The sequence below is a fragment of the Pagrus pagrus genome, assembly GCF_965226575.1.
Source record: "Pagrus pagrus genome assembly, chromosome: 3".
NCBI lineage: Eukaryota > Metazoa > Chordata > Actinopteri > Spariformes > Sparidae > Pagrus > Pagrus pagrus.
This window is the reverse complement of record NC_140187.1, coordinates 25,163,240-25,183,199: the sequence shown is the minus strand read 5'-3', so window position 1 is coordinate 25,183,199 and position 19,960 is coordinate 25,163,240. Positions and strand designations below refer to the sequence as shown.

General features: G+C 42.3%; 1 protein-coding gene across 2 annotated transcripts in view; it reads left to right on the top strand.

The window, feature by feature from the left end:
• The window catches only part of adamts9 (ADAM metallopeptidase with thrombospondin type 1 motif, 9), a 44,498-nt gene that overhangs the window by 22,166 nt on the left and 2,372 nt on the right, over window positions 1-19,960 (top strand). The window contains exons 26-39 of one of the 2 annotated variants that reach the window (XM_084349886.1): window positions 664-912; window positions 2,490-2,651; window positions 2,902-3,078; window positions 8,749-8,919; window positions 11,037-11,213; window positions 14,232-14,402; window positions 14,639-14,833; window positions 15,633-15,762; window positions 16,179-16,273; window positions 16,658-16,752; window positions 16,958-17,091; window positions 17,517-17,608; window positions 18,556-18,660; window positions 19,776-19,884. In XM_084349886.1, the coding sequence (XP_084206012.1) occupies window positions 664-912; window positions 2,490-2,651; window positions 2,902-3,078; window positions 8,749-8,919; window positions 11,037-11,213; window positions 14,232-14,402; window positions 14,639-14,833; window positions 15,633-15,762; window positions 16,179-16,273; window positions 16,658-16,752; window positions 16,958-17,091; window positions 17,517-17,608; window positions 18,556-18,660; window positions 19,776-19,871 (2,049 nt within the window). In that variant the 3' untranslated portion in view covers window positions 19,872-19,884. Of the gene's footprint in view, window positions 1-663; window positions 913-2,489; window positions 2,652-2,901; window positions 5,487-8,748; window positions 8,920-11,036; window positions 11,214-14,231; window positions 14,403-14,638; window positions 14,834-15,632; window positions 15,763-16,178; window positions 16,274-16,657; window positions 16,753-16,957; window positions 17,092-17,516; window positions 17,609-18,555; window positions 18,661-19,775; window positions 19,885-19,960 lie in introns of those variants that run through there. The other variant, XM_084349887.1, reaches the window with a different exon arrangement.

Genomic DNA, 19,960 nt, shown 5'->3' with positions numbered 1-19,960 from the left:
TCACTTCGGCGCCATCTGTATGTAGTTGACACAGTTCTGCTGGTTGGCTCTGGTTATGGCCTTCAGCAGGCCTTGGGGTAGGTTTCAAATGAAGTGTAAATGGGGTCAAACCTTCATTACTGTTAGTAGTTGCTTCCCCCCAGTGAAAAGGCTTAAATATCTTAGAGTCTAGAGCTACAGTTGGATGATTGCAGCAGCTGCAGGCATCATTGGGAGCTGAGCCTGAAGGTGAAGCCCCTCATTATTTAGTCGAGTTTCACCGGTGGCCACAGACGTTGGGCAGTGGCCGAAAATCCATCCATCCATCCATCCATCCATCCATCCATCCATCCATCCATCCAGTTAAATACTGAGTGGCTTGGAGAGCAGAATGAGATTGATGGTTGTGAATTGCAGTAAACTCAGTAATCACATCATAATGCCATAGTTGTTACAAGAGTCCATGTTCCCCCTTTAATTTCAGAGTTGTCAAACCTCTGTAAAACGCAGTTGAAAGTGCCAGGGCTAATGACCGGTGTTGGTATGAATGGCTGCTCTTTACCCAGGTTTCTGCCTCACACCATGTAAAACTCTTTAATCAATTGTTGGTCAATGTTTGTTTGTATCTTGGCACATTAGTTTTCATGACTGATCTCTGGATACACTGTATGTGTGTGTTCTCAGTGCTCAGTAACCTGTGGCCAGGGGAAGACGACGCGGCAGGTACTGTGCGTCAACTTCAGTGACCAAGAAGTGAATGCTAGTGAGTGTGACCCAGACGATCGTCCTACCACAGAGCAGGACTGTGCCATGTCTCAATGCCCGTCCCGCTCCAGTGATTCCCGACCTTTCCCGTCCTCACCAAACGCCAGTGCCAGGAACAACCTGCCCCGTAGCCAATCCCACCAATGGCGGACTGGACCCTGGGGCGCGGTGAGTTATCCTACACACAGCAGCATCACATCACTAGTCAACACACTATTTCTGCGGGACCTGACATTTGAAATATTGTGCTAAATCATGTGCAACCAAACCTCCAGCTCAAACAATAGACGTCTGGAGAACAGTTAAACAAGTGGGAAAATGAGATGGCTGTTTTTGTAAAAACCTGAGCATTAGGAAACCGCTTGTCAACACCAGGAATTATTCAAGGCCGTTCTTTTCACACACACACACACACACACACACACACACACACACACACACACACACACACACACACACACACACACTCACAATTGCACCATATTAGCTTTGTTTTGTTCGTGAACTAACTGGAGTGACTTTCTTCCTGGCAATGCAATAGTAAAAAAAATTTTTTTTGAGCAGCAGAGTCCTAATGAAGTCAGACTGCGGTATCACAACATTTCATACAGTCACTGTCTGTATTGAACCAACTGTTTTTTTAAATGTAGCCCTCTATTGCTTGAACCAGTAAGTCTACACAGGGTAAAAGGAAGAGTTTGATGTTTCTGGAAATATGCTTATCAGACGTCCTTTGGACAGAGCCAGGCTGGCTGTTTACCTGTTTATATTCTTTGTGCTAAGCTAAGCTCACCAGCTGTAGCTTTATGTATATTTCCATAGACATGAAAGAGGTACAGATCTGAATAAGCGTACTTCCCAAAATGTCAAACTATTCCTTTAGTGTCCTTAGTTTGTCGTGTTGCAGGTCCGTCGGTTGATTTAAGCACTAATGTAAATTGCAGTCCAGAGTATCTCCTTCACAGTTGTGGACCAGTTATTTTCTTCCTACAATGCATTTTGTAACCTGATGCAGACGAACATTCATGAAGCGAGGCTCAGTCCTCCAGGCCCTTCACTCTTTTTAACACTAGACCTTAGCCATTGTGATGTAATACCACAGGATAGCATGACCCAAAAGCCACAGGCTGCCCACCCCTCCGCTTGGATCTCTTTCTTTGTATTGTTCAGCTGTTTTTTTTAAAACTGGGTTAGTTATAATCCAAAAATAATTTTGACCTTTAAATAATTCTGGGAAGTGATTAAAGCTATTCCTAGTGTCTCTTCCTTCCTCTGACCTGAGGATGTGTATTTTAATATAGCAGCAGCAGACATGGTCAGTCTCTTGACATGAGATGCCTCGCAGCATTGTTCTCTGAAGAAGAGCGGGTGCTTTGTTTGCATACATACCTCATAGTGCACATTGATTCATCACAACATGTTACGTGTGCATTAGACTTACTAGACACATTGATTTAATTGCAGTAGTATTAGTTAGTGTTTTTTTTTTTCACGTCATCGCAGGGCTTTGGAATAAATTAATATTATATAGCTGTTGTGATATGAGACTAGTGAGACTAGTAAAGTGAATTAATTTTCAGAATTAAAAATGTTGCAATATAATTTTAAGGCCATATTATGTCTAAATAAAATGTAAATAATGTACAGTATATCCCTTTAGGACTCACTACATCTGTACACTGAGCATATATTTTTTAGAACCGCCTACTTGACAGTGTGCACTCGATGCTCTCTTTGCTCAACAGTGCTCCAGCACATGTGCAGGAGGGTTCCAGCGGCGTGTAGTAGTGTGCCAGGATGAGAACGGGTACCCTGCCAACAGCTGTGAAGATCGCACCCGGCCCAGTGAGCAACGATCCTGTGAGTCAGGGCCATGTCCACAGTGGATCTATGGCAACTGGGGAGAGGTAAGCCAGACACCACTTTACTGCTGTTTACATCAGATTACAGCTTGCCATGGCTCTGGTTTAGAGAGAAAACTGACACAGAAGCTGCTTTGTACGCAACCTTGAAAATGCATTAGAAATCAGCTAAGTCTCACATTCTTCATGCTCCACACAAGGCAGATCTATTTTCAAATGAAAAAAATAGCCCTAGTTTTTTTCTTCACACTTAAACCCATTTGTAAAACGAAACCTCTCCTCCTGCTGTCCTCAGTGCACCAAGCCATGTGGAGGTGGGATAAAGACGAGGCTGGTGGTGTGTCAGCGTCCAAACGGCGAGCGTTTCAATGATCTGAGCTGCGAGATCCATGACAAGCCACCAGATCGTGAGCAGTGCAATACTCAGCCGTGCCCGTCTAGCCCCCACTGGAGCACAGACCCATGGAGCTCGGTACGCTCATAAAAAATACTCTATACCTTGTTTTTCAACCTCACGTATTTTTCAAATACCTGTAGTCTTACTCTTTCACAAACAGTCTTAAAGGGACAGGATGACTATGGTGCTTTTGCACTGGAGAAGTTACACTCCCGCTTCTCTACTTTTACTTTTAACCTCCTCCACTTCCTGCTCCCTCTCTGGTGCCTGCGATTGGTCAACATTTCCTCAAGACACTTGGAAAGTTCATTTCTGTTGCACTTAAATGGCAAAGATCCGCTCACTTGCAATATGCCAAAAAAGTACAACATCCCAAAATACTTCAGTGACAGCTGTGACCATAAGAACATTTTTTTGTCAGTCCTAGTTACCATAAAACTGTTGTTGAGCCTTGTATTAGTATTTGAAAAATTCAGGATCACTTTGTATCACAATCAAAGTTAGTTTTGTAAAATATTGTTTTTAAAGATAATTTATTAAGATATTTTTTCCTTTTTATCTTTTGTATATAGCATTAACTTTAAAAAGTGATTTATTTTGTGTCTTAGCTCTTTGTATTCGCACATTTAGCCAATCGTTGTTCATATGCAAATACTGATGAATGTTTTTGTATATCAGGAATATACAGTACGATGCCTTGTTCTTTTATTATCCAAAGAATGGCCCATAATCTCCAAATATGTGGTGCTACACAATGTAGTTCATGTTCTGTTATGAACATTAAAGCACCAGCTTAGATAGGGCTGTGTACTATATATACATCTTTGTACTATATACATCTATGAAATGGCTATTGTATCAAGAATTCAATTTGTCTCAAGGCACATGTGTTTTTTTTAGAGAAGTTACTAATCTTATTTAGACACTTTATTTTACAGTTTATGTATTCACCCTCTGCTATGAAACCAACAGTGGTGTTGCCCCAAAATGACATTGACACACTAATGCATGAATATGTTGATTCAAAAGTTCCTGAAACGTCCAGTATCAGTAGTAAACACCAGCAAACAGCAGCTGTACCAGCACTGTAAAATAAAGTGTCTCACCGAGTTTGTGGTAATTAGAACTAATAGCCATTGTATTCCAGTTTGGCAGAGGGTTTTGACCCAGATTTCCTTAGTGTGGCCAAAACATTAGGTTTAAATCTCTCTGCTCCAAAGGTGCTTTGATATGAGTGTATTTATATTGTGTTAGTTAATGTTTTCTTTGTACAGTAAGTACTTGGAGTTGCTAAATATGCTATGCTCAACAATACCTCACTTGGAACAAAACACAACCCAACTAGCCATTAAACTATGATAACCTACACTACAGTGGTGCTTTGGCCAAACAAGGGAGATACAAGATATCAAAAATGAATCATCATATTTTTGGTCAGTTAGGTGTTTATTGTGGCACGTTGCTTTCTGGTGCTGCCTTTTCTGTACTTTTTATTTCTTCCATGAGCAGTTAGTGGATTGATCAGATTGGTCAGCTAAATGTATCACAGATTTGATGAAATAATGTTGAACTGTCTTCAAATGTCCATCAAACAACTTGCTCAACCTTTAAGAGAATGGACTGTTAAAATGTCGTACTCTAAACACGTGATACCTGTGACCACAGGGGAAGTTAATAGTGTTTTGTATCCAGAGCTCTTACTCTGAGCCAACCTACTGTGTCTACCTCAGTCTCTGTTTTGATTGCCCCCCTGCCGTATCTTTCTCTCCCTTGCACTGGAGGGGTTTTGGCTGGCTAAGATTAAGCATGAGTTGTTGAGGCTACCCATTGCAGTTGATGGCCCTAAACACAGATCCAGGGCGTGTGTCATCTCCCGCCTTGTAATGCTTACCATCCTGCTGTGGACGGTGAAAACTGACCCAGAATCTGTGGTTAGGGGCAGCTTTTGCCTGCAGCCCACCCAGTTGACTCCTCCTGGTCATAAATGTCTGTACTGACATCACACCTTATTTTAAGGGCCTGTTAACACAGCAGTGAGTGCATTTTTTTACCACACATCATTTACTAATGAGAACTATCGCTCGCAATGACTCCCACATGTGAGATTGTAATGCAGCCTAAACTCAAATCTAGGTTGAATCAGTGAAAGTAGAACTCAGTATTAACACAGCACATCCTAGTATTACGTTTTATTTCTCAGTCTTAACAGTTTGACTCCTTGTGGTCAACCTCTTGGTTCAAATAGCAGTACAGCTCAAACACCGTATCAACAGGCTCTTGAAATAAGTATTTTGTCTGTCTCTTATTCACAAATGGCAGTATTCTGTAGTCTGTGTTTCAAGAACATTTCTGTACATTTATGTAATTACTTGTATTTATTGTTACTTCATTATAATGTTATGTCAATATTTAATTTTTTATGGATTTGTTGGATTTCTGTTTATTTCCAGAAAAGGTTACGATTAAAGTGAAGTAGAGGTACTGTCAAAGGCTTTTTTTCATTCTTATTTGAACAAAACATTCTGGAAACACTTCGCATTAAAGCTAAATTTACAATCTAGCGTTTCGTACCAACCAGTGTGGTGTGTACTTATACATGTAGGTGCAATGGAGCAAGATGTGAGGTTAGGGAATGAGGGGGTAACATTTCGAGAAATTTGCACTTGGATCTAAAACTTTGAAAGCCCAATGCCAAAACTAAGTACAATAGCTACACAACACAGAACTTCCCTCAACAACAGAAGACGTCTCTGCTGCCACCGACTTGACCAGCGAACGTTGGTGGCTGATACTTGCTTATTACCGATGCCAATATTAAAAATACCTATGGTATAAATTACTGCAGAGGGTCTCAGATCGTTCGTGTGTACCTACATGTGTGTATTGGTACGTTCCTTACTGGTACACGGTACAAAAACCTACACTGTAAATTGGAAAGAAGTAGGCTGCATATTGTGGGCTGTAATCTACAGTGTTCCCAACATTTTTGACACATGCTGTAAGCAGACCATGGTCTGTGTGAACTGAGAAAAATGAAAAACAAAACAATACAAAACAACATTCAACTTGCTGGCAGCTGGCGCAGACTGGCTGTCCAAAAAGTCATAAGCAAAGATAACTGACCCAAGTACAAAACTCAAAGAACATTCATTACACCAATAACCTCGCTGCTCGCAAAACTGCAGTCCTGCTGCTGAGCCCTATATTGAAAGAGATTACCAGCTCCAGCTTTACGGTAATTACAGTGTGTTTGTGGATAAGGATCGACCTCTATTATATTATATTGTATTATATTATATTATATTATATTATATTATATTAATAAAAAGAGAAGCAGGGCAAATAGCTTATAAAGCAGTCCTCCCCGCCAGTCTATTCACTGGGCTGTTTTTCCTGAATGAAAAGGCACAAATCACTGAGCAATATCCTTGTTATTTTATGTGGTCAGGGCCTCTGCTGACCTCTCTGAGCGACCATGCTTTTACCGCCTGTGTCAGGAGTTCAAAGCTCTCTCCATCAAGGTGAATCTTTGTCCTGCGTGACAATACATCAGTATACCTCCCATTGCATTTACCGTGTTCAGTCACTCTAAATGCCTAATGCCCCGGCTTTTTCTGGGACGCCTGATGACGCATGCCAGCGCCCTTTGGCCCTTTCTATCAGGCCCCTCTACTCTGGTCTAATGCAAGCTGATGACAGTGTACCGATGTGGGGGCCAGGGACGTTGACTCAAATAAACAGGGGGGGCCGTCAGCAAGACAATGCAGTGGTGTATTGGTGGGTCAAGGGTCACGTTTGATCTGGGGAGGGGCCCCTTCCCGGATCATCCCATCAGCATAGACAGACTTCTGGGAAATTGCTGTGATCCCGCAAAAAAAACGCAACAAAGTTGAATAGGATTCCCGAACACTATGCTGACAGTGAAAAGTGCTCTTTGGGGGGCTTCATTCCACATGGTGCTGACAGATGCTCTGCGTCCCTGGATTTTTAAAGCTAAAAGTGTAGGTCTTGAATAATAAACCTCAGATAGCCTATGAATTTCTCCATTTGCACCATTAAAACACAATATATTGATTTTTAGCTAGAAGCTCCTCATCCGCCATGTTGCTAGCTATAACTCATGCTGCATTATTTACGTCACCCAAGGAAGAACCACATGAAGTAATACAAGATGGTGGTCTACCCATTGGGAGCAACATGGGTTCAGTGTCTTGCCAAAGGACGCTTCAATATGTGGGTCGAACCACCAACTGCGATTAGTGGATGTGGATTAGCTCTTCCTTCTGCAAAATAAAATTGATGCAAATAAATTTGTTTATATAGTCTATTTATTATCTGATGAAGGAGGAACTGTTGAGTATGTGTGAGCACTGATGTATGTATTAGTGAACTGCGCTGGATAATTACAGAACCCCAGAGAACTTTTGGCCAAAGTTAATGAACCCTGCATGTGGGGTTCATGCACTGATAGAACACATGGTGTTTTAATGTGACCCATTTGCATATCTCAAGGTACTCTGAGGGCATTACACCGCGGTACAACAGCAGGAAAGCCCTTGTAAAAAAGTTCATAAAGGTTTTGAGGAATGCCCTGACATTTGAACAGAGCAGCAGTCTGGAGGACTGACTTGGATTGTAAATGTTTTATGAATTGAACCTTTTACTGGAAAGTCCAGTGTCACCTGTGATGACCCATTCACCTGCCATAGTGCATCTAAAACAAATTGTATATTGTGTCAGTGGTGGTATTTGAAACAGAACTGTCAGTAATTAATCATGGGATGCTCTGTCGCTCTAAGACACATAAGCAACGCAGTCGGTCTCAGTTTTATTGAAATGTGATCACAACAATGTCTGCACAAGAATCACACAGTGTTGATGACTCATTTTTTTTATTTTTTTGTCAAAAAACACAAATGCATCCATCATTTTCTGTCTTTATTGATGAAATAAACGAACAACCCACTAACACGACTAACAGCATGAGTTATTTCCAATAAATCGAACACATCAAAGATCAATTTTGGTTGCGAGGGTTGCCCGGATTTAAAAAGGGGAATAAGCATTTTATTAGCCCCTCCTTTCGTGATCCCCCCTCCCTCCCCAACGAATGAGGTGAGAGGTCACGGCATGTTCCTGTCTCGTACAGTCCCTCGCTGGTCAGGACAGCAGCACACGCTGGGCCGCGCACTCGTTCAACTCCGAGCCTGTCGCTTCCCATCCATCCCCACATGCAACGCCCCCTTTGATTATCCGAGAACAGTCCAGCCCTTCTCCACTCCCTCCTGTGAGTGTGTGTGTGTGTGTGTGCCTGTCACACCGAGTTAGACTTCCAGTAACTCGGTGAACCCGGAGGTGAAACAAACTGCTGCCGGAATGATGGGGCACGCTTTGCCATTGGTCTAGCTACCCACGTGGAGCTGTGTCTCACAAGTTTTTTTTTTTTCTCGAGTCACAAAAGCTCCATAAAATTAGAGACAATTTCCTGTTCAGTAAATAATTAAACAGTTTTTAATTATAGCTGTGCAGTCATCTATTTTTCATTATGCAGATTCAGATTTAATTAAGTCTGGCATTAAACAAATTCTGTGCGTTGTGAATCCCAATCAGAGCTGTTTGACTTGAATGCTGACCAAAAAAAAACCCCCGCATCAGAATTTCCCTGGTTTGAAGTGCCCCTAGTTTTAACACATAACATACCTTTGGATTTCAATTGATCTCCTTCTCTCCTTTGACACCTTGCAGTGCTCTGCCGCCTGTGGAAGAGGGTTCAAGACCCGTAAAGTGACCTGCGTGACCGGGTCTGGCCGCCCTGTCCCAGAGGACAACTGCCAGTCTCTTTCCCCCAAACCTACGAAGCAGAGGCGCTGCCGAGGCGGACGGTGTCCCAAGTGGAAGACTGGCAACTGGGGAGAGGTAGGACTCTTTGACCCTGCTATAAAACACTCCTCTACCTCTCTTGTTCTCACGCTGCCAGACCTGTTTTTTTACTCTCTCTCCACTTTAATGCTTACCAGCCTGCTTGCAAATACGTGCATGTGTGAGAACATCTGCGACTAAACCTGACAGTGTTTATTTGCCATGCCAGGCCACTAACTCAGGCAGGGTGCTTTTACACATCACATGGTGGTTTGCCGGGTTGCAGCACAGGCCTGGGGCGGCTGCTAACAGGGGTTTTGAGGTAGTGTATGCAGGGGCTGTGACTTTACAGTACACTAAGTGTGACAGCAGGATGGACGTGCACTCCCCCTCTTTGATCTGAGCCTTACTGATGTTGAGTCCAGCCAGAGTAAATCTACACCTCTCATCTCTATATTTTCTCTTCCTCCGGCCCTCACTTTTCCCTCCTCTTTATCCCTTTTATCCTCCTTCTCACTGTTGCTCTTTCCTCTACTCATCACTTTTTTCTTTCAAGCATTTTTCACTTCTTCCCTCTCTGCCTCCCCAATGGGAACCACATGTTAATCTTTACTTTGACTGCCCTACTGAAGAGGCAGTCCACTAACGTCACCACGCCAGACACACTTACAATGAACACCTGGGATGTCTGGTACCTCTCTCTTTTTTCTCGTGGCCTCTTTCTCCGAATCCACCTCACCGGCCAAGAGTCCAAGAACTCGGGCACATCTGCGCTCCATACGTCAGAGAGGATGTGTGTCTGCCCTGGACAGCTGTGGAGCAGGACACATGCCAGGAGAAAATGATACTCCACACGAAGCTTTTTAGTCAAGGACAGCATCATTACCCACGGTGCAACGGGCTACCTAGTGATTAAACTGCTGAAACGGCATGGCAGATAATACACACTGAAATATATAAAGTTGTGACAATTATGAATGGACATGTAAAAATTTCTGTAACTCGGTCTGATGCTGAACCTCTGGAACAGATTCAGTTATCTGATGTCACCTCGGCTGGATCATCTGGAGTTGTTTATAACTTCCTGCTCCTTTAACCTGTAAACAGATGAGGAGTTATGATGGTGGTCTCAGTCTCTCTCATGTGCACGTACACAAACAACAGACTCAACAGTGTGTCAGTCACACTTCTTGTTATGATTTGCCCCAAAAACTCTTAAAAACTGTATAAATAACCAAATATCACAAATGTATCATGTAGTCCGTTAGCATTACATTAACATCAGTGCAGATTTTTCGAAATCATCATCTGTTTGGAAAAAGAAAAGACACACGATAGTTGTTAAACACAACCTGAACAAACGCAAAACAGATTTTTCATCCCTCTCTCTTTCTGTAGAAATATGTTCTGTGTTAAAAGCAGAAAGTACACGCTTTCATTGGAAACATTCCTGCTGTAACTTAGACACAGTTTCACAAAAAAAAAAAAAAAGAAATCCATCCGCTTTCCAGGCTCCCACTTGAATTTCTTCACATTTCTGCAGAAAAACATCAGTAGCAATCAATATGAATATAAACTCTAATAAACTGAACAAACATGAACATGATTGCAGTTAAACATTATTACATATTTTCTCAGTGGTACTCTATACACACACCGTCATCCCTGTGTGTGATGCATTTATATCGTTCAGTTAACATTTGCAGTGCGTCATAGTTTGGTTCACAAAGAAAATCAAATTTACATAAACATCTCATTCAAAATTGGACACATTTAACCCTCACTTGAGTAGTGAATAATAAATACAATAAATACATCAGGAAAATAACATACAGGTGGGCCTATGTATTAATTGGCTATACAAATATAATGTATATAACATGTATAATAGCCTACAATAGCCCTCATAATACAGAATATGTAACAGTTGGTTTATGTAGTTTTTAATATATTCCTATAAATAAATGCTATTGTCCATCTTAAAACCACACATAAGTGAAACATGACAGTTGGCAAACAAAGTAGAAAAACTAAACTCACGAAGCTTCACGCGTATCGCGATATTTCAGGAATATACGTTAATTCTTTGCTACGCAGTTAACAACAGTAAACTTTAAACGCGGTGATGAATGTGGAATAAACGTTTCCAAACCTGTCTCCTGTCCTGTTTCTAGTGTTCAGCATCGTGTGGCGACGGCGTCCAGCGGCGGGAGGTGTTCTGCCAGGTCGGAGACAGACGGAGCCCGCTGGAGAGCGGCTGCTCCCAGCGCTCCAGACCGGCATCCAGCCAGAGCTGCCGGGTCGCTGAGTGCCCCTCCCGGTACCGGTGGAGGGAAGGGGACTGGCAGACGGTAAGCTGAGTGAAGCCCTGCGCAGAAAAAAAAAGCAAAAAAAAAAAAAAAAAAGCATCGTGACAAAGAAGTTTTCCCCCACTGTGTTTCTTTGAAACCGGGCGAGATGAATTTGCTCTGTCATGTCTGGTGAAGAGTCGCTGCTTCAGTCGGAGGCCAGAGGGGAGGAGAGGCGCTGCTGATGAAAATCAGATGATCAGACCTTTTTTTTTTTTTTTCTTTCAACAAAGCCTCGCAGTAAAATGGATAACTCCGGCCTTGATGCTGATTGGCCAATTCGTTTTATAGAAGCTGTAGAAAAGTAAAGTAGGAAAAGTCAGTGCACACCTGTGAGGCATGACTGTGAGTTATATGCACAGTGACGAGCCTCCTACATGTTGCTACTTAAAAGGTAGATCGAGGGCTTCTTCTCACTGAGAGGATCCTGCTCAAGTCAGAAATGTGAGATCAGAAACACATTACATGTCACAGCCGTGGACCAATCAGGATTTAGCAATATTTGAATCATAAATGTGGTGGCAGTCTTGGGGTCTGTCAATCAAATCTCACTCAAACAGTCCTGATTAGACTTTTACCTTGTACACACATACTTATAATACCTGAGGATATTCACCTTGTTTGCTTCTTAATAGTAATTAAATATCAGTTCAAGTTAAAACGACAAAATAGTTTTTCCAAAATGTGTATGAACAATTTGATCCACTATATGCTCTGGTTGCTTAATGTAAGAGTGCAGTCGTAGCGAGGCTGTATTTAATGGGTACATTCCTGCTGAGTAACATTCAGCAATCTTCTATAGGCTAGAGGCTACAGATCCCCATTGAGATTATTAGAAGAGGCAGCTGCAGCAGGAGGTTCCTGTTCACTGTGTTCAAGTGATGTTGAATCTGGGTCACTGAGCAGCATGAAATGTCTTCCAGTGGTGGAGTTTAACTAAGTACGTGCACTCAAATACTGTACTTAAGTCCAAATTTGACATACTTAACTTGAGTCTTTTTACTTTTTGTGCCACTTTTTTTTTAAACTAAGCTGTTATAAGCCTGTCTCTATGTTGCCTTGTGTATGGAACGTTTTAGATAGACTTGTGAACGATCAACTTACCAGTTACCTACATGTTCATAATACTTTCTCTAATGTTCAGTCTGTGTCACTGCAAAGTCTTTATTGTGCAGCAGTCTTTAACGATCGAGCTAAGGCCTTTGACTCTGTTGATCAGTCTATCCTTGCTGGTAGGCCGGGCAGCATTGGGGTCTCTGGTAACTCTCTGGTGTGGTTCACTTACTCCCTCTCTCAGCCTCTCCCCTCTCCTCAAACTCAGGGTTAGTTGCATCCCTGCGTAGTACAGCAGCACAGCTCACAATAGCAGTTCCAAGTATTTCAGTTGTTTGACATTGTTCAACATATTAAGAGTGATGAAGACCAGCTGGAGTCGGCTGCATTCGTAACTCCACAGTGTTTCTGACGCAAGTGGGAACCTCTCCGAGCTCTTCGTAAATGTTTAGTGCTTAAATTACGACTCTTGCGAGTTTGAATGTCGTAGCAGTTGAGTTACTGCGTGGACCTGGATGTAGTAAGACGTCTAGGCTCACATGGCTCTGTGGTTGTGAACTTACAGTCAGCTAAACACTTTATCGCAGGATACCACTTTCATTGCAACAGTATTTAAAACTTTCTACAGGCCTGAAAAAAGTATAAGGGCCACCCTGAACCTTTATTCTCACTATATGAAAGGAATAGCTGCATTTTAGGAAACATGCTGTAGTTATTTACTATTTACTTAGCTTAACATAAACACGGTAATAAGGGGCGAACAACTTGCACCGTCCAGTCCAAAGATTGAAATAAAAGAGTCAGCCAACACCTCTATACTTAAATAGTTAACACACTGTATCTTGTTTGTTAAATCCGTAGACATACAGGAACCTTAAAAACAACAACTTGTGGCTTCACTTGGAGTTACTAAATGTAACTATTTCTTGGCTGTGCTTTCAGTTATTATGCTAAGCTAGGCTAATTGTATCCTTGCTCTAGTTTCACACGTAATCAACATAAAAAGGTTAAACTAGACCTTTAAATCCATCTTTTATGTATTCTCTGGATGGCTCACAAGGCTCAACAAAACAGTTCAATACTTTTTGTTTTAAAAAGGGTCAGTATGGAATTGTATGATTACTTTAAAAAATAACCTTATTGTAGATATTGGTTTGCTTCCAGGTTTCTGGTTTCTCAGTCCAGACCTGCCAACAGTTTTCAAGGCCATCTCCCATCACCCTCTTGTTTTGTTTTTTCTCCTGGAAAAGTCCTATAATGGCGTCACAGAGGTATTAGACTGGGGCCTAAGTTGTTGCGTATCTTTCTGTGGGCAGCTCTGTTTACAAGACATGCAGTGCTTATAGTAGGTCTGGTCTAGTTTGTTTACCTTTGATGTAAGAGACTGGTATGAATCGGTCTAACACAGGCGAACTGCACACGTTTTATCTGCAAAACATCAATATTATGGGTGTCTGCCAATAAGAAATAACTCGTTAACTCGTTAAAATCATTGACTGTGCTGTGATAGTCTTGGGAGACGGTGTGTGTGCTAACACCAAAGGCACTTGCTGCTGGTGAACTTCGGCTCTGATGTTTGATCAGGCACGTTGTTGGCACACGCTGTAAACAGTTTCAGGATTTATAAGTTGTATAATCTTGGTCATGTCCTCAGCTCAGGTTCTTCTGCTCAACAACAAAGTGCTTTCCTCCCGGCTCTTATCCACTGTTTTGACATCTTTACTCGTCTCATGTGGATCAGACTGTTCTTCATTTACACCAGTGGTTATTTAGGATCCTTTCTTGGAAACCTTGTAGTTGCACATACAATTTCCAGTATGAAGCTGGACAGGTGTGCGTACTTAATCAGGTCCGCTGTACCTAAAAGGAAAAGACAATATAAGAATGTCATAATGTTTCTCCCAATACAACTCCTACAGGATTTTTCATCTTTCTAAAAGCCTGATCTCCATCTTCTCTCCACTGCAGTGCAGTAAGTCATGCGGAGCGGGCCACCGTCGACGAGCCTTGCTGTGTGTGGACCACAACCAGCAGGAGGTCCATGAGATGTACTGTGTTAACCAGATCAGACCTCCAGACAAAGAGAGCTGTAACACCCATGCCTGTGAGCTAATCTGGATTACAGGGGAGTGGACTGAGGTGAGAGCCAAAGGAGCCGTGTGCCATTTAAACGATGTCATCCCACTAAACTTATAGATGTGAATCATAAAAAGCCAGTTTGCTCTGAGCATACAGTACTTCACCCTTCAAAAAGACCATTCATTTGAATCACAGTCTCCTTCAAATCCAGGAGTACGGAAATGACAGAAATCACCCATGTTTCCTGTGTGGAATACTGTTGTTGTCTTATGCCGCTGATTTATTCTCTCTTCTAGTGCTCAGCCAGCTGTGGCCAGGGCTACCGCCAGCGTCTGATCTCCTGCAGCGAGGTGCATGTGGAGAATGACAACTATGAGTACGGCCATCAGTCTTTGTCCAACTGCCCCGGGACCCCCCCTGAGAGCTACATGCCTTGTAATTTGGACCCGTGCCCGCCGCCACAGGAGTGGAGGGTTGGAATCTGGGGACTGGTGAGTGTGTTTGTGTCTCTAAATGCTGTCCAGTCATTTATCAGGATAGAAGACGCATGTTTTTAGTCTTAGGCTCCTAAAATATAACCATGGGATTTTGCAAAAAAAAACAAGCTGAAGGTACAATTTATGAAAGACTTGATTGTGAGGTTCAGAAATGCTAGTCAAACACGTCTTCTCTACTAATTTGTGACTAATTGTGATATTTAACTATTTTCATCATTGTTATTATGCTAATTGTAAAATTCTGCATGAAAAAACTGACAGGAAACACCTGAAATTCAAAGTGGAAAAATCGGGAAAATAGCGTTATAAAAGAAACTTCACATCTGCGTGGAGCCATGGGAGGCGTGTAACGTTACCTTGCCACATTTCCCTCATGTTTTCTACATCATTTTGATTTGTATGAGGTTGACTTGAGCTCTTTTAATTAACGTTATCTCGTTGCTTCCTCCACTACATTTGTTTATGGCACCTGAGTGGAGAATAAACAGCTGATGGTGTTTATCCCCATGCAGTAAACTTCTAAACATTCACATGACAGTAGTGGATGGAAACATGTATTAATTTGCATTATATGTTGCACATTTTATGGAAATTAGGTTAAAAATCGCACTAAATTTGGGTGGAAAGTTTCTTCAACCTGTGTCAAAGCCGCATGATAAATAATCAGGACTGACATGACAGAAATGTACACGCACGCAATTTTATTTCAAAGGGCTTTTTGAAGGCATAAACTGCTGACAGTCATCCACAAGTTTGATTTTCACACTGTTGTGCTTCTCCTCCTCCCCTCCAGTGTTCAGCGGGCTGTGGTGATGGAGTGATGGAGAGGACGGTGCAGTGTGTCACAGCAGATGGTCAGGAAAGCAATAGGTGTTCTCAAGACGGCATGCCAGAGGCTCGAAAAGTCTGCAGAAATCCAAGCTGTGAGTACTGAGAGAAAAACGGCCTCTCTTGAATGAAGGTCAAAGCCTAGCAGGGTTACAGACAGGCCAGTTGAATGCCAGTATTAGGTATGGCTCGGACTTGATCCGGTCATCTCAGAGATTTTGCCTCCGGTGAAATATTTATGATCTGAGGCAAACATCAAAGATTCACTGTCCGGTGTATTTACTTCCCTACGGTAGGATGGGACTTCAAAGAGCGAGTGGCTTTTGGTTTTTCTTTGATTCGATGCAGCGATTTGCCACACTTGACTTAACTCCTGAAATTTTTGTGTGCATGCGTGCACATGTGTGTGTATACAGCCTGAGTGCCTGTCCTGTGTCAAACCTTTTCATAAAACACTACTACTATAACACTGTACTGTCCATACTTATTTTACTTCCTTTGTGTCTCCAAGGCCATTTACCGTCTAGCTGTCAAGATGTCCAGAGCATGAACGGCCCTCTCCCAGACGGCGAACACTTCCTCAATGTTCAAGGAAAAGCACTCAAGGTAAGATTTTATGATATTATTACCTCACAATTGTACAAAGTTTGAGCCCATAATAGGTTTATTCATGAAAGGAGAGGGACAGTAAAAAAAAACTAGGGGTCTGCTGACATTTCAGAACATTTTCTGTGTGTGCCAGTTTCACTGTAAAAGTGCTTAAAATTCATCTCCACTAGCTTGTGTTCAGGCATACTTTTTTTCACTCATGCGGCTTAGTGTACAAGGTTGCAAATGGATTGTCCTTCCTTTCCTAATCTCCACTTCTTCACTATGTTCCTATTTTTCTCCACTGTCATATCACCTCCATCCCTTTCCTTCACCCTTGATTTCTTACCCCTCCTCTCCTTGTTACCACCTCCTCATCCTCCTCCGCCCTTTTCTCCTCAGGTCTACTGTGCAGGAATGCAGACAGAGACTCCACAGGAGTACATCACCTTGACGACGGGAGAAGGAGAGAATTTTTCAGAGATCTTTGGCTTCAGGTAAACAGCGAACGGGATCACAATGAGAACAGCCGGTTTCATTACAAAATCCAACTGACTCCCGGCAGCGTTTTCTGTCCGTAAATGAAGACATTCCATGGAAGTGTAAAGTTGAGCTAAGGTATCTTGTGTGTGTGTGTGTGTGTGTGTGTGTGTGTGGGTGTGTGTGTGCGTGTGTGTGTGTGTGTGTGGGTGTGTTTTCCAGGCTCAATGACCCCACCCAGTGTCCAGCCAACGGCTCCAGAAGAGAAGATTGTGATTGTCGGAGAGACTACACGGCCGCCGGCATCACCACCTTCTCCAAAGTCCGCCTGGACCTCAGCAAGATGAACATCATCAGTGAGTGGCTCATACACACACACACACACACACACACACAAACACACACACACATAACAGCATCCTGTGCCAGTGTAAACTCCACATTACTCTCAAATAAGAACTTCCTTTGCCATTTAATTATGTCCGTGCTAACGAGGGTTAATGGGCTCAAGATGTCTCCGAGGTTCATTTAAGCAACACACAATTACAAGGCTTGAGGGGATTAAATGAAACTGCTCTAAGTAGATGAAATTATACTGATATTAGGCTGACCCTAAAACTAGGGCTAGATTTAGACCAGTTAAACAGCAAGAGGCTCGGTCATTATGGCAGATGGGAGCTATCATCATAGAAGTTCATCTGAGGTCTTATAGCAACAAATTTCAGGATACACATTTGTCACATCGTACCTGACGAGCTTGTTTGTTTATCTTGTTGTTCAGCTACAGATTGGCAGTTTGCTTTCACCCGCGAAGGCAAGAATGTTCCCTTTGCTACAGCTGGAGACTGCTACAGCGCCGCACGATGTCCACAGGTGAGAACAGCAGCAGCTGAGGGGAAACTGTTGAATTGTCAAAGCAGGGACAGCAAAAGTGTAGATAATAACAGAAATGATGGCTCAGTTCTTTTAGGTGTCCTAGAATTCCACAAAACGCTCTGAAGTGTCATTAATTGATAAATAAGTATTTATTCTTGAAACCTCTGTCACTCGGCCTGTCTCATGCATTCTTTGGCATGTATGGTCTGTGGGCTCCTTACGTCATTGTGTGTGGAAAATGAGATTTACTTACGTATTGATGTTTGACTCAATATATTCCATATTAATCTATGTGAATACACCTTTTATGAATAGAGTTTGGTGTTTTGTGTTATATTGTATGTTGGACCGCACTGGAGAGAAGCCTTTCCATGTTTTCCAGGGGCACAATCGGCACAATTTTCTTTAAAGTCTTTCAGACATTGATCGTAAATTTCTTTTTGTATGTGATTCAATTTGAACTTCATCTGCTTTGAAAACCCTCTGAAGGAAATATTTGAGTCGCGCCTCTCCCCTTGAGACCCTTTGATGCTTTACTTCCTCCTTCTTAAGTCTGAATGATACGCAAAAAGATTCAATCATGTTTGCAATTATTTTTAGTTATTTCAATTGTGATATGAGTCAGTTTTAATGAGAATGGTAATTTTTGCATTTGATTTTTACTGAAAAAAATTAATAATGAAGATATGATTTGTAAGCTGGGGCATCTCTGTAGCACCCCAGTGCCTCACTTATAACTGGACACTTTTTCATTGCGGTCCTTCTGGATATTACACTTGGCCAATTTTGGAAATATTTTGATGAATCCTTTTTCTTATTGCTGCTCACTGTAAATCAGACACCCTTTATCAAAACACATGGTGAGAGTTATTGATGTCTAATGAATGTTTGAATATAAATGTGATCCCTCATAATTTATACTCTGTGTCTGTCTCTTCTTTCAGGGGCGGTTCAGGATCAACCTCTCAGGAACAGGCTTCAAGGTGGCTGAGGACACATCGTGGATCTCACAGGGCAACTATGCAGTGGCTGATGTCCAAAAGTCACAGGTACTGGCAACATGTCTCATATGTACATGTCCTGCAAAGACTCCCCTAACTGCTGTAGACTTCAGTCTAAATGATTTTGAGTAAACCATTTAAAAAACTATCATCATTATCTTTTATTCATTCATGATGCAAGTCTGTATCAGTGAGGTCCTGGCTTGTTAAATTAAAGTATATAAAGAAGAAATCAGTTTAAATCTACCTATCTGTACCTCATTTTACCTCTTATACTACATCTACATTCACTGCCTCTCCTCTCTGCATGTCCTCTTGGCTTCAGAGCTCTAAGTGGGCATAGTCCCAAGTGGGTTCTGAATTCCCAGCTCCACTTCTCCCCTTAAACTCACTGAGAAAGGACCCTTAGTGGGCAGCTGCTCCCTCAAGTGCCCCCTCTCTCCCACTCCGCTTTTGAAATGGAGATCAAGCTGGAGAGCGCTTTTTGGCAAGGCGAAAACAGGAGGCGCTTGTGATGCCAAAAAGTGTTCACAGTCTGATATCCACAGCCAGCCGGCCCGCTCTACAGGCAGTTTAAATAAAGCCAGGTTGTGACAGTGGGACGGAGAGAGCACTACAGAGGAGATCAGACAAACCACTCACCTCACGCTGTGGCTTTCATGTCGTGGGATAGAGCGTTTGGTGTACTCGTCTGCCGCAATATCCTTTGTGTTTCTAGATGTTTGCATGAAACCTCCCATCATGTTGCATGTAAATGATGCTGGTGAAGGACTGGTGATTAATTAACTTGTGTTTTCTGCTTGCTGCTGAGAGTGATTACCCAATTCATACCTGGTGACAGTCTGCCTGGTGGGCCTCAGTCTTTGTACGCTTTCTTTTGAAAAGGAAAGCTCCAAACAAACCTGCTGCAGTAAACCTTTCAAAGTGACGAATTTTAAAACTACTTGAAGTAGCGCAAGCAGTCCTTCACTGTCGAGGCTTTTTCCTTCACACACCCTTCAAACTCCCATCTGTTTTACACTGACAGTTCAGATCAGTGACAGATCAACAAAAGGTTTCTTTGACATAGGACAAAGACATTCAAACAAGCTATGATCCTCTCTGTATGACTATTTTAAAAAATGTAATGTAAATAACTGATGTTATTCCTCTTGTGTCCACAGGGTGGCAGCAGAGTGTCAGGAATATGTGGCGGCTACTGTGGTAAATGTACACCATCCTCTGGCTCCAGCCTGCCTGTAACAGTGGAGTACATGTAGTACCATCAAACAGGTGTGGGAGGCTTTCTAAATATGACTGTACTTCAGTTTCAGCTATGAAAGGCACAATCTGCCTTTTTTTCATATTC